The sequence below is a fragment of the Anser brachyrhynchus genome (assembly GCF_964034855.1).
Source record: "Anser brachyrhynchus genome assembly, chromosome: 6".
In the NCBI taxonomy this organism is placed as follows: domain Eukaryota; kingdom Metazoa; phylum Chordata; class Aves; order Anseriformes; family Anatidae; genus Anser; species Anser brachyrhynchus.
Genome location: NC_137700.1, coordinates 41,795,633 through 41,812,317, shown reverse-complemented (window position 1 = coordinate 41,812,317; position 16,685 = coordinate 41,795,633). Strand labels below are relative to the sequence as shown.

General features: G+C 39.4%; 1 protein-coding gene across 6 annotated transcripts in view; it reads right to left on the bottom strand.

Annotated features, from left to right (window-relative positions):
* EDRF1 (erythroid differentiation regulatory factor 1) overlaps nucleotides 1–15,883 on the bottom strand; it is a 31,403-nt gene extending 15,520 nt beyond the window's left edge. For 5 of the 6 annotated variants that reach the window (XM_080598526.1, XM_080598528.1, XM_080598530.1 and 2 more), the window contains exons 1-19: nucleotides 15,708–15,883; nucleotides 15,382–15,590; nucleotides 14,288–14,354; nucleotides 13,836–13,961; nucleotides 13,194–13,318; nucleotides 12,633–12,792; nucleotides 11,289–11,390; nucleotides 10,860–10,981; nucleotides 9,776–9,887; nucleotides 8,966–9,113; nucleotides 8,771–8,879; nucleotides 8,549–8,660; nucleotides 7,528–7,788; nucleotides 5,978–6,049; nucleotides 5,715–5,865; nucleotides 3,575–3,763; nucleotides 2,343–2,543; nucleotides 1,795–2,013; nucleotides 648–871 (exon numbers count right to left, since the gene is read on the bottom strand). In XM_080598526.1, coding sequence (XP_080454652.1) covers nucleotides 648–871; nucleotides 1,795–2,013; nucleotides 2,343–2,543; nucleotides 3,575–3,763; nucleotides 5,715–5,865; nucleotides 5,978–6,049; nucleotides 7,528–7,788; nucleotides 8,549–8,660; nucleotides 8,771–8,879; nucleotides 8,966–9,113; nucleotides 9,776–9,887; nucleotides 10,860–10,981; nucleotides 11,289–11,390; nucleotides 12,633–12,792; nucleotides 13,194–13,318; nucleotides 13,836–13,961; nucleotides 14,288–14,354; nucleotides 15,382–15,590; nucleotides 15,708–15,776 — 2,778 coding nt within the window. In that variant the 5' untranslated portion in view covers nucleotides 15,777–15,883. The remainder of the gene's footprint in view (nucleotides 1–647; nucleotides 872–1,794; nucleotides 2,014–2,342; nucleotides 2,544–3,574; nucleotides 3,764–5,714; nucleotides 5,866–5,977; nucleotides 6,050–7,527; nucleotides 7,789–8,548; nucleotides 8,661–8,770; nucleotides 8,880–8,965; nucleotides 9,114–9,775; nucleotides 9,888–10,859; nucleotides 10,982–11,288; nucleotides 11,391–12,632; nucleotides 12,793–13,193; nucleotides 13,319–13,835; nucleotides 13,962–14,287; nucleotides 14,355–15,381; nucleotides 15,591–15,707) is intronic. The other variant, XM_080598527.1, reaches the window with a different exon arrangement.
* Nucleotides 15,884–16,685: the final 802 nt, after the last annotated feature.

The window sequence follows — 16,685 nt, the reverse complement described above, 5'->3', positions numbered from 1 at the left end:
AAATGGCCAACTTGCAGATCTGTTATTGCAACTGTCCCTCCCAGGTACACTAATTACTTTTTGCACTCTCCTCAGTAATAAGCCAACAAGGACCATTCAAAACTACTCAAACACTATTTGAAACAAATCCGTGTCTAAGGAGTTATATGGTTCCTTCAAGCATAATACAAGTTTAAATGAACCAAAAAGAAATTATGTGGTTTTGCATCCTAGACACATTGTAATAGGGAGGGAAGACTAGCCATTAAAAACATGCCACAGGGGACATTCTAGGAAAACAAACTCAACCTCCTCAAACCAACACTGCAACATGAGAGAGGCAGCTTTAAGAAAAAAACACACCCCCACACACCAAAAAACACAGGAAACAAAAAGAGATCAAGTTATAACGTTAAGACTCATCACAATAAAACAAAGGTACTTCCGAAACATGCATTTGCTTTTGGTAACTTCCATGTGTGCTACATTTTTCACTACAGGTATTTACTTTATTTTACGTATTAAACATGTTTAGGAGACCCCTTTATTTTGGGGCAGAAGTCCAGGGGTAGCTACTTCGCTCCTTATTTTTACACATTCAAAGGGAAACATTCAGGTATGCAATTTCCCGTCTACATTTAACCAACAAGTCGGAAGTAGTACATTACCTTATTGTAATAAAGGGCCTCTTCTGGGGAAAACTCCCTTTTGAAGTCACCTTCGGTCGCACAGTGCGCTTGAGCACAAATTCGCATGAGTCTTCCCGTGTTGCACAGCAGGAGAGCAGCATTGGTTGCATCATCAATTGACTCAAAATTCTGAATTCCCTTTTCAAAGCAAGAGAAGCTTTTCTTCCAGAGTTGCTGCTCTGTCGTCGATACGTTCTTACTCACTGAAGTGAAAAACATATAGCTTATCAGCAGTTTAAATTCTCAAAAAACACTGAACAAACATTTCCATTGTTTTCTCACAAGTTTATAAAGATGGTCTTTTAGAACTAAAATGTAGTAAAATATTCTGAAAACCCAATTTCATGGAAAATAACCTCTGTTAATACCAGAAGTGCACTATACACAGTACATGTTATAAAAAATTATGATAACATGACAAAAATCATAAATTAGCAGAATAAAACAGATTATAAATGCTTTTTCCCCCACTACAGTAATATTCGTGATATGACAATTGCTCCTACGGACCTTCAGTATGAAGTAAGCAAGAAGTGATTTTTACAGACAAGTGAAATTCAGTATTAAGGTTTTTACTTCAGCTAAATAGCAGTTCTGCAAAAACATGGTGATGATGAACAATCACCAAATTAAAGTCTAACACAAGCTGCTCCAAATATTAATTAGACAAAGGTCACAGAACACAGCCAGTATTTAGGAGTATTTACACTGAACCACCAGTGTCTAGTTCGTTCCAGTTTAAATAACTAGTACTTCTAGACTTTTTTTTTTTTAAAAAAGCCAACCACCAAACAAAAAAAAAAAAACAAATTTTTGGAGGGCATTCAACATATTCTATAAGAATTTCTCCAAGGCATCCCATTATTCAGTTTAGGTTCAATTAATGAAGTATACACGCTACATTGATCTCTAGACCATATAATGGACATTAAATTATTATGTCCATTATAAATTAATGGACATGAAATTTCTAACATCGTTTTTAGAAAAATACTTACTACAAAGCTCTTCAAATGTCATCTTTATAATCAGGAATTCTTAAGATTTCCCACTCTACTACTGAACATAATCATTGTTCTAGGTCAGTAAAACAGTGTACAGTAAGAAGTGGAAAAAGAATGCTTACCCACTCTCTCAGTCTGCACTGCAGCAGCCTGGTTCATGTAAAATACTCCAATTTCATTCCTGATGTTACCCATCCTCTTCAGCACCTGTATGTGCTGCTCAGGATTTTGCTTTTTTAAATTACTGAAGAGTAAAATTTCATAAGCTGCTTCATAACATTTACAGCTGACTGAAAGTTGGCATTCCAGGTCTGTAGACAAGTCAGTAGCCCAGGCAAACACTAAAAAACAAAAAACAAAGCCTGCCTGTCAAACAGTACTTCCAAATAAATGCAGGTCTGTGACAGCCTAGACGAAAATGACTAAAGTATAAGACCAATGTCAGGATGATCACAATTTCCACACCCAAGCAGGATCTATCCAATAGGTAAACAATTTACATCTTCAGTTAGTTTACAGCTCAGGCATGTCATGCAGTATCTTGATAACCTCTGTACTTCTGACAGAGATAAGCTTTCCCCAAATAAAACAATGAAACATAATGAAGAGTGAAATTACTTTGTCTGCCACACAGCTAGATCATGACAGTTATCTTATATTGGTTTCATACCTTGGCAGCTGGATTCTCTGTGAAGACTGTGTAGTATTTCCTGATCTTCCTTTGTCTGGTAGTTATATTCTTCAAGATACGCTGCTCTGTTGTTTGCATTTTGAGCAAGCATTAATTGGATATCTCCACAAAGCGTTAAACACTGACAAAGAAATACTAATACTTCAGGAAGCATGCTGGCACAGAGACAACAGTAGGTATCTATTAGAAAAGAGCACAGGGGTGAGGGAGGGGGGAAGAGAAGAGAATCACACTTCAGAAGTTTTGACACGGTCTGACAGTGTAATTGGTTTTATGTTACTTGTCACATTTATTCTCCATATCCAGACAACACATGTCCTCCTAAGAAGAACTAACTTATTTTAAAATCTTTCTACACATCTGACAGCTTCAGAAGAGAGACTGGTTTGTTAAAGATGAGCATCGACTGAAAATTACAAATACTAATTTCAGATTTCAGTCTAAAACCAAGGAAAACCAAATTTCTACAGACCAACTCAAGTCAGATACAGCCTGAAAAATGAATCTTCAAACGGCACAGCTTAAATTTAATTTTCAAGTCTTCCAAGGACTGGAAAGCTGAAGAATTTTTTGAGTTACTGATAAGCATATTGATGCTTTGAGTAAAGATCATGTTCTTGTTTTGTATGTGTTCTTTCACATACACGCCCACCACCCTACAAATACGGAAGCAAAATAGCAGTACTGCAGCAGTAAGTTGATGACATTTTCTGATTACTTAATATCCCAAACAGCCTGATTTCCCCTTTTCCATTTTCCTTGGTAATACATCAGGGTGTAATTCATTTTAGAGGAGTGTCCAATTCAGCTGGTGAACAAGTTTGTATTTCTGAAAAATCTGGTAAACATTTAGATGAAATGGGAACCAGCAGGCAATTCCAGAGAGTAATCTGCTTGCAGTGCTAGCACTAACACAGAAGGCTACCTCTGTCTTGGACCAGGGCTGAATGCTCCCACCTTCAGTGCTCTGAAATTTAAGATCTGTGCTATAAGTTTTTCACTGCATCAAAATAGGAGTAACCTTTCCTCCAAACAGAGATGAGCGAGTTATTCTTACTACAGCCTTCTCTCCAGAGCACTGAGCTACACACTTAAACACAGAGGCGTCAGACTTGTCACTGCACGCCACTAGGCTAAATCATGCACAGGAGCGTTTGATATTGTGAAAGATACGTACAGTCAGCGGCACTGACGACAAACTAACAACTTACCGTGGCACTGTAAAGCCAGCTTGATGTATCGTAACGCTCTCCCATACTTCTGTAGAATCATAGCAGCATCAGACAGGACATAATAAGCCTTTGATGATTTCAGAATGAGCTGGAGCTTCATTTTATATTGCCATGACCCAGGAATCATTCCTGACTGACTGGAATGCTTACCCTTCTGAAATGAGCCCACTGTAACACAAAGAGAACCTCATCAGTAAATGTCATGGCCATAACATAAGCCACAGGCGTGGCCCAACTTCACCAGTATACAGACTGGATGTAAATTGCCATATTACAGCTCTACACGAGGATACCACCTTGCCTGCTGCTGCATTTTTCTTCTGCAGAACAGACTCAACACTTGAAACTTTTCCACTTATTTCACCTGATTGCAGGATGTTGGAATACAGTGAGTACAGTGCCAGTGCAGCTAACCTCCCACTGTCTGAACGGCTTTTGAAACATTGGTGCAACAACCGGGGCTCTTCCATTTGGTAGCAGCAAAGAATGAGTAAGTTACTGGCATAATTTGCCACGTTTTCTGCCAAATCCCTACGGTATGTTCTGTATTAATGTCTCAAACTAAGGAAGTCTCCAACACCAAGGGAACTGATAACCTAGTCATTCCTACAAGTAAGGCCAATGTGCTTCTCACACTAGTTCCAAGATATCCTCAGCATAAGATGAAGAACATTCCTTCTTTGGTGCTGCTGTTATTATGGAACCAGAAAGAAAAAGCCACTGACTTTAAGCACATTAGAGGTCCTGATGCCAAGGGACAGAACTTTGCTGTCCTGACAAGCAGGTCTGAAGCAGAATAAGAGGCTAAGTAAAATATTGAGGATCTTTGCAATATTTACGTCCTACAGTACCCAGGAAACACTTGTTTCTAAATAAAAAAGTTATGTGGGCATTCTCCTTTCCAGCTGGCAAGCAGCTGCAATGTGTCATCAGCTCCAAACAGCAGAGACAGAAGATAGAGCCTGGCTGCAGCAGAGCTGAAATCAGCACACTGTTCTTACTGAGCTGACCCCAGTCACATTTTTCCAGTAGATCTTGGTAAAAACTAATCAAACGTTCCACATTAACAGTACTGTGCGGAATTCATGCAAGCTTGACACAGCTCAACATCTCTATCAGAAAGCTGCATTCTGTGGTCACATATCTGATATAAACTAAGAAAGCATTAGTACATCTCCAGGTCATTAACATCCATGAGAAACAAAATTAGAATAAAAAACATCAGAACACTTAAATAAAACTCAGACTGAATTTTTTTTTGTTCAGAGATTTAAAGGGGAAAGGAAGAAAAACGAAAGAATGAAGAACTTTACAAATATATAAGACTGAAATTTCTTTGCTTACAGGACTTATCACTCTGCAGAAAACTATTTTCTTAAGGAGTCCTTCCTAGACTCTTTTATGGGACTCAAGAGCAAAATAAAAGCTGGCTATATAGCCTGAAGCTTCTGGACTTTGAGTATTTAAAAGCACCTTTCTTTCCTGCTTCCTTCCACAATTTAGAGCTACACAGAAAAACCCAAAATCCTAGTTATAATATGTATATAAATATGTATGTCTACTATAATACATAACATGTATAATATAATCCTAGTATAATATGTATACGTTAATTGCAACGTTTATATGCTTGCTGTTGGATACTATGTGTAACAGGGAAACCTGCCAGAAGAGTGAAAAGTTCTTTCACAAAGCTTCCAAGTCACAAAGAAGAGAGACTACTGAAACTAAACAAAACACAAGACAACCCCCAAAAAGCCCCAACACAACACACACCCTACAGACAACTTACAGTGCTCCCCACACCAAGTCTACTGAAGCCCAAACTACTAAGCCCTTACGGAAATCATCTGGAAGCCACAACTAAGTAAGATCCAGCAACATTATGTGTTTAATACAAAAAGATGCTTTGATATGCAAAGTCTCCCAAATGTGCTATTCTCTTCATATTTATGAAGAGATACTGCATCCTCTAATTTTGTTTTTATGGAGTATATATATATTTTTGCTTATACAATAGTGTAATTAGCAACCTACAAGTCTACTGTTTTGACAAACAAAGTAGCAGCAGTTTCTGTTGGTACTTGAAAGGTCTTATTTGCACAACAATGCAACTTACTTTTGTCTAAAAATAAGGCCATCTGTTTTTCCAGACACTCAGGACCACCACTGGTGGATTCATCTTCATATTTCAAAGGGATTGGCGTGCTGGGGTCAGCTGCAGGAAGGTCACTCTCTTTTTTAACACTGCTGTCAACAGACTTCAAGCCCTACAAGAAGAAATGCTTTAATTCACCTTGAAAGCAATACTTCACAAATACTGAAGACACCAAGAATTGTGTACCAGGTGAAATACCATTAGAAATGTGACAGTAAGCTTACCTCCAGGACATAGCTAAGCACCAGCCGGCAGCGTTCCTCAGTGCCGTGGCAGACAGGAAATGTACAGCTAGGCTTGTTTGAGGGGGGCAGCAGGGGAGAAACAGGAAAAGAACAGAAGTTCAAAATACAAAATATCAAAGTTACTAGCTAGAAGGAACAAGTGACAAACTGCAGTAAAAAAAACTTGTTAATGAAACATTTGAGTCCTACACTGGAAAGCACCACAGTATTTGTTATCTCAGAGAGTAATTCATATACTTGCTTACCACTACACTGCTTACTTTAACATCTATACTTGGCTTCTTTCAGTAATCTCTTCCTCCTTGCTTTGTCTCTTGAGAAAATTTAGTTCTCAACATTAATTATGAAAGTTTCCACAGATAATCTGCAATGCAGACCCAGGCAGATTTGATACCATAAGGAAACCCTTCCATCAACCTACAAATTGAAGCAGCACTTTCAACATCTTTGCATTGCTTGGTAGCTTAGGGCTTTTTTTGGTTTGTCTTTGATTTCTTCTGGGGTGGAGTAGAAGGGGAAGAGGAAATGGGAAATTTAGTGTTTCTACACCTGTATCAGTTCCTGTGTTTTCAGCTGATGGATCCTCAAGTGTTAAAAATTCATATGGTAAGAAGAGTCACAAATTTTTTAGGAATGTTTGTTCATTGCTACTCAGCACAGAGATTAGAAGAACAGGTTTAGTTTTTGACTGATGGGAGTCATTCAATTCTGTAATCTTATATAATAGATAAGTAAAATATCAGAAGTAAAACAGTATGGACAGTTTCTTTATTGGTCTTCTCAGTTTCTCACTTTCCTGTTTTTCTATAATAATGAACATAAGATACATTAAAGGTAGCAGTGTCACACTTCTGCTCATTCATTTACAAAGCACACTTATGCCAATGAAGCTTCAGGAATACTATAGTTATGCATCCAGCTGCCCTCTTAGGAAGAAGATTCAAAAAGACATGAAGTTTTATTCTTCATACATATGAGGAGTATGACATACATTAAGGCAAACTGCCATATCCTGACCAAGTATCCTACAAAGACAAATTAGAGAGGGAGATCGGAGACTAACCCCATGGATCTAAGCTGATGCTCCAGTAAACAAAAACTTAATATTGCTCCAGAAGTAGGGGGAACTAGAAGAGGCTCACTATCCATGTAAACTTGTGGTCACCTACAACTGTTAAACATGACTGCAGTTGACTATTTTCTCTGCTGCTGTAAGAGGAATAACTTTTATGTTTTAGTAGCTAGTAATGCAGAATCATGCCCCACAAAAACAGGCGCTATACAGTAGAGGAGAAGTTTTACAATACAGAAGGTTTAATGTAAAAGCCTCAAATTCTACGAACAGCTAAAGAAAGGTTTATTTCCCTTCTGCCTCATACTTCTGTTAACCTGAAATCAAAAAAACACACAGAAGAAATCCTACAATGATAGCTTAGAACAAAACTAACAGGTAACTGAATTTTGATAACAAACCTTGCTGTATCAACGCTTTCAAGAAACCCCTTAAAAAAATCCACAACTTCACTTACACGTATTCGATGAACAGACTTGTATTTTTCTGGTACTGATAACTCTCCAACAGATTTAATTATAGCCACTGCTTTATTGTCATCTGGTGGATCAGAACTGTTACTGTAAGAACCGTTTTCATCACTGTCAGGCATTTCTTCCTCTTCTTCACTATAACTTTCATCAGAGTTTCCATTTATAGGGAAGTCTGTACTGTCTTCTTTTTTAGGTTCATCCAACTGAAAAAGCTCTGATAACATGTAGTTTGCTGAAGCAATTATCTTTTTAAATAAGGAAAGAAAAATCAGTGATTTATTTTCAAGTTAAGTTCTTCTGTTGATGGGCAACATCAATGCAATTTGTCTTAGGCTGTATTTACAGGTAATCAACTACCTAACTGTACTCAGACTATGTTCTCAGAGTGTTTGACCATGTTTCAGTGCTAAATTTTTAAGCAACACTTACACTATCTTCACTGATTTGTTTATGTTGTCAACAATTTGTATGTGCACACAGACCCTGCAGTCAAGCTTGTCCACATTTGTTTTTACCCACCTTACAGATGAAAATAAAAGACAAAATCCCCCAACTTCTAGAGAAGAATAATATTCCTTACAAGAAGTTTCAAGCTGTTTTCTTTCTACCTCAAGTTTACTCAAAGCCTAAACTCTTGCTCAGATAGTTCTCACATTCCTATCACAAGAGGAATTTTGACACTCAGAGATGAGTCACACTGCATCAAGTCTACTAGGAAATTTGGGTCAGACCTGGTTAAAAAAATACACCACACATACTGCCTTAAAGTGATCATATTTTAGGCACCTGGACCTTGAATTGGCCTGAAAAGTTTTCTATTACATGCCTCCCAGGCTCCACCTCAAATTAAGGACTCCTGTGTACCTCAAGAATTATCCAAACACTTAAGCAATAGATTTCAGGCTTGAAGTTTTAGATTTAGGCATCCAAATAGGGAGGGATCTGACGGCCAAAAAGACTTTTCCACTGTATTTGCACAAAGATACACAAACACACTGTTCTTACTTGAGGATGTCTGCCATTGTCCAATAACTTAAGACAATTAAGAAGCAGTGTTCTGATAGTGCCATAGTGCTTTTTGTTCTGGTTTTTCTTCAGCATCATATTACAAGCAACTCTAAAAGAAAAAGTTGAACAAATTAGTGATCCCAGGATAATTTCTTTGTGTTAGAAGGAAACAAAATCTTTAAAGCAAGTTTAAGTCTTTAAAGTTATTTAAAAACTCACTTGTACAGAAGAATTGCCACTGGCATTGTAAAAGGATTTTGATATTTGTCTTCTGTTTCTTCACAAAGGGTGGTTAGGTCATAGAGCTTTACTATATCACTCCCACTTGCTGAAAGGCAAGACATTTCATTAATCAGCATGACATTAACATAAATGTTTTCCTTTTTAATCTAAAGTTTATCTAAATTTACTTACCCTTAAATAGCCAGTAAGTATGTCCTTCTTTGGTGCAATTTGATTTTAGAAAAGATAAGATATTTTGAGCAATATCTTTTATCACTTTGGTAGAGAAATTAGAGTTTTCTAAATTGGGAATATCTTCAGTCTTGATCATTTCATATTTCTGCAAGGAATACATTTTAAAACAAGATTAGGAGGCTTTTCTGCTACTACCCCACCCAAAGCAGGTCAATGTCTCTTAACTGCTTAAAGAAACAGTCTACTATTATGATACAGTGTCAAAGTAATTTTTATGACTTCAGCTTTTATTGAGTAGTGCTATCAAGATATGCTTGCTTTTAAAGAGAACTCACTGCTATAATAAACTTATGCCTAAGTAAATACAGAACAGAAGGTGAGAAAGAAGTTGTGTAGTTAACAATATCTACCCACTATTTCAATGAAACTTAAGTCAGCAACTACATGTTACCAGGTGCAACGAATGAACCCAGCTGGTATCTGTAGGCTACTGTAAAACAGTAAATATAATCAAAACTTAAAAAGCATGCAAGTGAACATCACAGGTTCTAAAGATGCAAGAAAATGCTTCATTTCTGCAGCTACTTTTTTTTTTTGGTCTTCAAGCATCTGTGCAAGTAGGAATCTTGCATGCATGGACGAGAGGAAAAGAGAACAAAATGTTTTCAGATGACTGTGTAAATGTTTCTTGTTTTGCAATAAAATTTTTGTAATCTTTGTCAGAAGAGTAAGATTAGAAAGAGCTATTACAATTGCAACAATCTCAGAAACTGAAGAAGTAGGCATAAAGCCAAGAGTCAGGCTTACCTGAACAATTCCATTAACATGAAAGCACATCACAAGCTCTGGTACATTGCATATTAAGTTGTCCAACCAATAGTCAATTCCTGTTAACACATTTATTGGCTTGTTGTTATCCCTAAAAACAAGTATTTCCACTGTTATTTAAGTCCCTGTTTACACTCCAGAAAACAAGGTACATTTACTAATGGGATTTAAGTCACCTTAGTGGAAGGATATTAAACCAATTATTCATGAATTGTTATATTTTAAGACAACAACCAAGGAGTTGCATCAAATAAAAAAATGTACTGATCTCTCCAATAGAATACATTCACATTCCCTTGGCAGTTTTAAGTTTTTGCCTACACTTAGATTGAAGCTTTAACAAGCTTTACATGTCACACTATTACCAAAATAGTAAGTACTTCTAAAGGAATGGCAGCATTAGCAGCATCTAATTATAGTGCAAGCCTTCTCCCAGACCTTCCAAAATTCCTTTCAAAGCAAGACTGTTAATTTCTAGATGTGTCTTAAAAAGATGACAAATACACCAAGTATGTTTCAAGTTTTTGCTCATTCCCTGAATATGCATAGGCAGGAACAGAAAGACCAATAGCCAAGTAATCAACATAAAGCATTTTTGAACAGAAAACAGCCAGAACACAGAAGTACTATTGTCACAAGTTTTGAGTACTTACGAAGTGCCTAACTAGCAGCTACTGAAATTCAAAATTCCAGTAAAAGAAATGGTACTGCCATCTTTTATAAAACTAGCAATAGAAGAAATTATGGACATTGCGTTTTAACATTCAAATGCACGCTAACATCTGGAAAGGTTGCAAACAGCCACTACTTTCAAATAAAGATTTAGAGCTAGAAAAAGCAGCAGAATACCTCAAGTCCCAGTGCAATAGCACAGCTATGAGACTTCCTGTTTACCAGCACTTCAGAATGCCACTGCCATTTAAGTCTAAAGCATGAATTTTCTTCTTTAAACTGCACGTAAAAATTAAGAATCAACCAAAAGACCTGCAGATAGTTCAAGAGGAAAGCAAAGCAAAACTCAGTCAAGGCTGGAACATATAAACTTGTTAACTTCAAAATTCACCTGAGACGTAAGCTCACAGCAGGGTATCTTCCACCTCCAAATATAGGCATATTTGATCCTACTAGCATGTGGATATCTTCAAAGGTCCACAAGATGTTACGGACAAAGTCATTTTTAAGTCCCTTCATTAAGAAAAAAAACGGTCTATAAATCACTGGTATAAACACACGTTCTCTGTGACAATCTGCAGAACTACAGGAAAGCAAGATGCAAAAGCAGCAAATAAAAGCACAAAATGAACTATGCTATGCGTTCACATTAACTTAAAAGACTCAGATCACAGATGCCACAAAAGCTACTTCTACAGGGGACTTAATTTTTCTCTTGGCTCCAATTTAGACCAAATTTTTTTTTTAAGTGTTGGATTAAATTGGGGGGGGGGGGGGAGGGGGGGTTGTGTTTGAGCTCAAATTTCACATATAAGCATACCTGACTGTTTTCCCCGTCATTGAACAAAGTAGTCAGGTTTTGTTCTTTGGGGGCTGAGGCCACATGCCCCACTATATATGAGGGTTCAAGAGGCACACTTCCCTGTGAAGAGCACAAGGATAAGGAGTGATTCTGCTGCTGACGTAAAGCTAGGCCATAGAAAAAGATTATATATTCTGAACAACAAAAGCACAGGAAGCAAAAACCTTCACCTCTACCATCTTTAAATAGATATATATATTAAACTATAAAAAGCCTTTAGTCAGTGACTAGAATGCTTCTTTAGCTATAGCTAGTACCAAAATTTCTTATATTCTCATAGGCTGTAAAAAGTTTTTATAGAAACACTAGTACCCCAGAGTCTGCACCAGATTATCAACCTCGAGAATGTAAGTCCTCCAGGCTGATATAAAGAAGTCTAGAGAGAGACACTGCACAAATGCACACAGCTTCTTTACAGCAGCGTCTGCTTTGTCAGTAATTCCTAAAGAAGGTGAAAAAGAAACGTAACCCTTTTTATAAGAGCACTGAAGTACTGAACTATTTCTCTACTTTAAAATATTATATCAGAACATATACAGTAATAATTTTAAGACCAATGCAGCTTAGAACCTCCATAACTTAGCCACCCAAATCATTTGGCACACCTCATGGTAACACCGTTTAGCACAGTAATTATAATCTAGGTATACTTAATACAACAAATATTTTGGCCTCTCAAAAATGTAATTCCTATATTGCATTACTCAAAGAACAGGGGAATTACCAATATTCCTAAATAAGCTTAGCCACAGAGAAACCCTGGATTAGAGCCCAGCTTGTTGTATAAACACACAACACAAATGGAAGGGAGCTGTGTTATCTCACAGCAAGTATTGTATACATTGTTTAACTGTTTTGCAAATATTTTCACAGATCCATATTTTCCCCTTCAACAATAAATTCAGGGCCAGAGAATTTATTTTAATGGCAAACTAAAAAAAAAAAACTAAAAAGCTTCTATACACACCACCCAGGTATCAAGTTTTCTTACTTCCACGTGAAATCATTGATAACTACTCTTACCCATATGTAGTCTCTCAGAGGTAAGTATATATGTATATGTAAATGTGTATAAACATAATATATTGAGTACTACAATGACAGAAAAAAGTTTCTTCTGAAATTTGGAGCACTGAAACACTGGCATGAGCTAAAATGACAAGATCTAATGCCTTAGTCCCGTCTCTCATGCAAGAGTATTACAGTAGCACCTTTGAAAACCTGAAATAATCAATATTCTATAGGGAACACAAATATTCTCTATGAAAACTAATGTGTCCTTTAAAACACTATTATGCTAACCTGGTTAGAGGCACCTGGATCTTCAGATAATGAAGAAGGCATTTCAAATGGAGCTGGCCAGGAGGCCTGTCCTGCTTCATCACCCTCACCTGGAACAGGACCCTCCTGGTGCTGTTTTGAACTGGAAGGAACAGGCTGAGCAGCTCCATCACCATTAATGCTGACAAAACATTAAAAAGTGGACAATATGCAATGAGAATGTGCTACAGAATTTAAATTTGATGCGTTAGTCTCAGACAGCTTTGGTAATGCACTTAAAGATTAGTATATTGACCAGTTTTACAGTATTGTGGCAGCTGTCACTATACCTAGCATGTTTCAAGTCAAATTCAGTTTTCAGAAGGAGTATTGAGATAGGGCCTCAAGTCATGTTATTTCATACTTTAGTATTTTAAAATGCTGCAATGCCTATTAAAAACATTTACATGTTCTCATTCCTCAGTTTCCTCCATATAAAGACAAAGCAGTAAATAAGACAGACCAATTCTAACATTTACTTCAAGAAAAGAAATGGAGCAGAAGTTGGTGCAGAATTCAACACTCATGCAGATATAAGGTTACCTGTAATATAAGAATTTGGAAAGTATAGCCTTCTGGTACCAGTGTTCTTTACTCTTCTTTTTTCGTTGCCACTTCTGATCAATCAGCCTTTGATAAAACTCTTTCAGCCACGTCCAGTCCCCTGTCTAGTCAATATCATAAATATGAAATTAATGTCAAGAAAGATCTGCAAAGTAAACCAAGTACCTTATTACCTTATGAATATTCAACCATCATCACCAAAAATTACTCCACAGCTAAGCTCTTGAATTGCTCATTTACTGAAAATGTATCTTCTAGAAAGTTACATTCCAAGGAGGTCAACTTCTAACAAAGTCAGATACATGGCAAGACACCGCACAGTATCAAATGATTAATGATAAATTTAGTAAAATAGCACAGCAATATAGAGGCAATTACAGGAAAGACTGATGTGGGATTTTAATTCTACAATACTGTAAATAGAAAGACATCAGATTCTCTGCTGCAGTTATTGGTTAAACCAACTGCTGCAAAATAGCAGCATGTGCTTCATGTAGACCTTTAGTACTACCATATGGTTCTCAGGAATTTTGATACATGTATGCTTTCTTGCTGGCTACACTATTCTCAAAATAATGCATTTTGACCATATGGCATACTTAAAACAACACAAATGTTAACCTGAGATGATCTCATGAAGAGTTCTTGAATATCTAGCTCATCCAACAAGAGTGTCCGCCCAATGCGATGCACTGCCATGCTCACGTGTGACTTGCTGTACGGTATCTTCAGAAGCTTTTTAATATTCTTGCGGGAGAAAAGAGAACAGAGATTACATTCCATATAATTATACTTTATCATAAATCACAATTCTCAGGGAACTGGAAGCAAAGAATACACTCCTAACACTGGAGTTTGGACAGAGATCTGAGTAAAAAGCTGTCCAAAATAAACACAGATAAGTGAGTACGTGTCTCTTTTTCTTCCTCTGCATCATCTAAATTCTGCAAAGTGTTTCAATAGACTTTCACTTTCCCTCACAGGATACAAACACAACAGAAGCCATGACAGTACTTTACGATAAGGTCATACAACACAGAAGTTTGAATGATGGAACTTACAATTACACGTACCTCTGAATCAGACACAACGTCCACATCATTTCCAATGGAGTCAATGAAGTCATACGCCATTCCAAAGCTACACAGAACAGTACTGGTTAATATAAATGCAACATCACATTAAGCACAGACCTCCTTGTTCTCTAAAGGAGGTCAAACCTCTGAAAGCTTTTTCTTAATGAAAATAATAGAATTTAGCTGAACATTACTAGGGGCAATGAGATCTAAAGTTAGTTAGCAAAAACATTTTGACGCCCCACAAGTTCTCCTAATATATCATTGGAAGTGCTTAAATCCAAGTTCAAGACATCCTAAAAAGCAGTTTTGTTGAAATCAAGATGATCTGAAATATTGTGTTTCACTTAAAATTTCATTATGATTTAAAGACCTTCTGCATACCGTAAATTTCGCTAGCTAGTTGATTTAGCACGAATTTGCTTGTTCAACATGGATTTAGGAATTACTTCTGAAAACCACGTACTCACTGGCATTCAACTATTTAGCAAACATGGGATTGGACTAGATGATCTTTTAAGGTCCCTTCCAAACCCTAACATTCTGTGTAACAGCCACACAGGACGCTGACACTACTTTTCGGGTTTGCCCCTTATATTACCGTCTGGGTTCACTGATATGACTATGAAGCTGCCTTTTTTTTTTTTTGCCTTTAATTAGCCAGTTCCAATTTCTAAAGACCCAGAACAGCCATAAGTGGGCTCCTTGACCACCCAGGGGAACCGCGTTTGTTCCATTTCCATCCCTCACGGAAAGCAGGGCAGCTAGCCGAAGCAGACTCGTTTCTGATCAACTGACAGCAGCCAACCAGGGACGCACGTGAAGCCGGCGTCACTGACTCAGGCAAGGTGTCAACAAGCACTTGAAGAAGTAAAATCTATCAGCAACATTGGCGTTATTAATCGTTTAGAAAGGAAACAAGGTTACGGCACAGAAAAAAGAGCAGATGATGAGAAAGTAGAAGGGTCAAGAAAAAGCAGTATCTAGCTGTTACCAAAAAAGCCTTTACTTGGAATTCCATAGGGTCTGAGCTCACTGTTAGATTTAGCCTTAAAGATAGATTAAAAAAAAGCCCAGCCTGGCGCACTCACCTCGAGAAAGGCGTGCTTTTCTTGTTGCTGCCGAGGATGGCCGTGCCCGCCGGCCCCAGCCGGGCGCTCTCCCTCAGCCAGTTGGCGGGGGGCAGCTTCAGGTCCGTTTTCTCCTGCAGGCGGGCGAAGGCGGCCTGCGGCGGGGCGGAGGAGTACTTCACCACGGCGCTGCTCTTCACCTCGCCGCCTCCCGGAGCCGGCAGCGACCCCTCGTCCCCGAAGAGAAGTTCAGTTTTAATTGCTGGGACAACGGCAATTACGCCTGCACCGTAATTAGCGCCTGCCCTGCCGCTCCCCAGCCCAAGGGGCTCCCGCAGCCCCGTTACCTGCTTGGGCTCCTCCGCGTCTCCTCCCCGCGGAGCCGCGGCCGCCCCGGCGCCGCGGGGCTCCGCCATCTTGTGCCCGCCGCGGAGCCTCCCTCCGGCGGCGGGGGCACGGCCCGGCGGCGGCACGGGGGCTACGTCACGGCACCAACGTCACGGCGCCGCCGCCGCCTCTCGCGCGCTTCCCCGTGAAGTCCCAAGAGGCGGTGGAGGGCGGGAGGTGGCCAATAGGGGGCGGGGGCGGGGCCGCTGCGCTGAGGGGACGGAGGCGGGGCTGAGCTGCAGGGTCTGGTCGCGACATGTCGGCGCTGTCCCGAGCTTCGTCACAGAACCTTTAGGGCTGGAAAAGCCCTCCAAGATCCTCTGGTCCAACCACCCCCTACCACCAATGTCACCACTGAGCCATGTCCCCAAGCACCACGTCCACCCTCTCCTTGAACACCCCCAGGGACGGTGACGCCACCACCTCCCTGGGCACCCCGTGCCAACGCCTGACTGCTCTTGCTGAGGAGAAATGTCTCCTCATTTCCAACCTGAACCTCCCCTGGCGCAACTTGAGGCCATCCCTTCTAGTTACCTGTGGGAAGAGGCTGACCCCAAGCTCCCTGCACCTTCCTTTCAGGGAGTTTTGGAGAGCAATGAGGTCTCCCCTGAGCCTCCTCTTCTCCAGACCAAACACCTCCAGTGCCCTCAGCCGCTCCTCACAGGACTTGTGTCCCAGGCCCGTCACCAGCTTCATAGCCCTTCTCTGGACATGCTCCAGACATGCTCAATGTCCTTCTTGTAGTGAGGGGCCCAAGACTGAACACAGTGAAGGGACAGGCCGTCTGGGCATGGGGTGGGGCTTTTGGTTATGCTGAGAGGGTTCAGCGTTATGGAGACCGGCTGGAAACCTACAGGCACCTTAGGTACAGGGTAGCAAGCTGTGGCATGCTGGCCTCTGCTTGCACTCCAAATTTGGCAGAGACTTAGCTGTGAAGT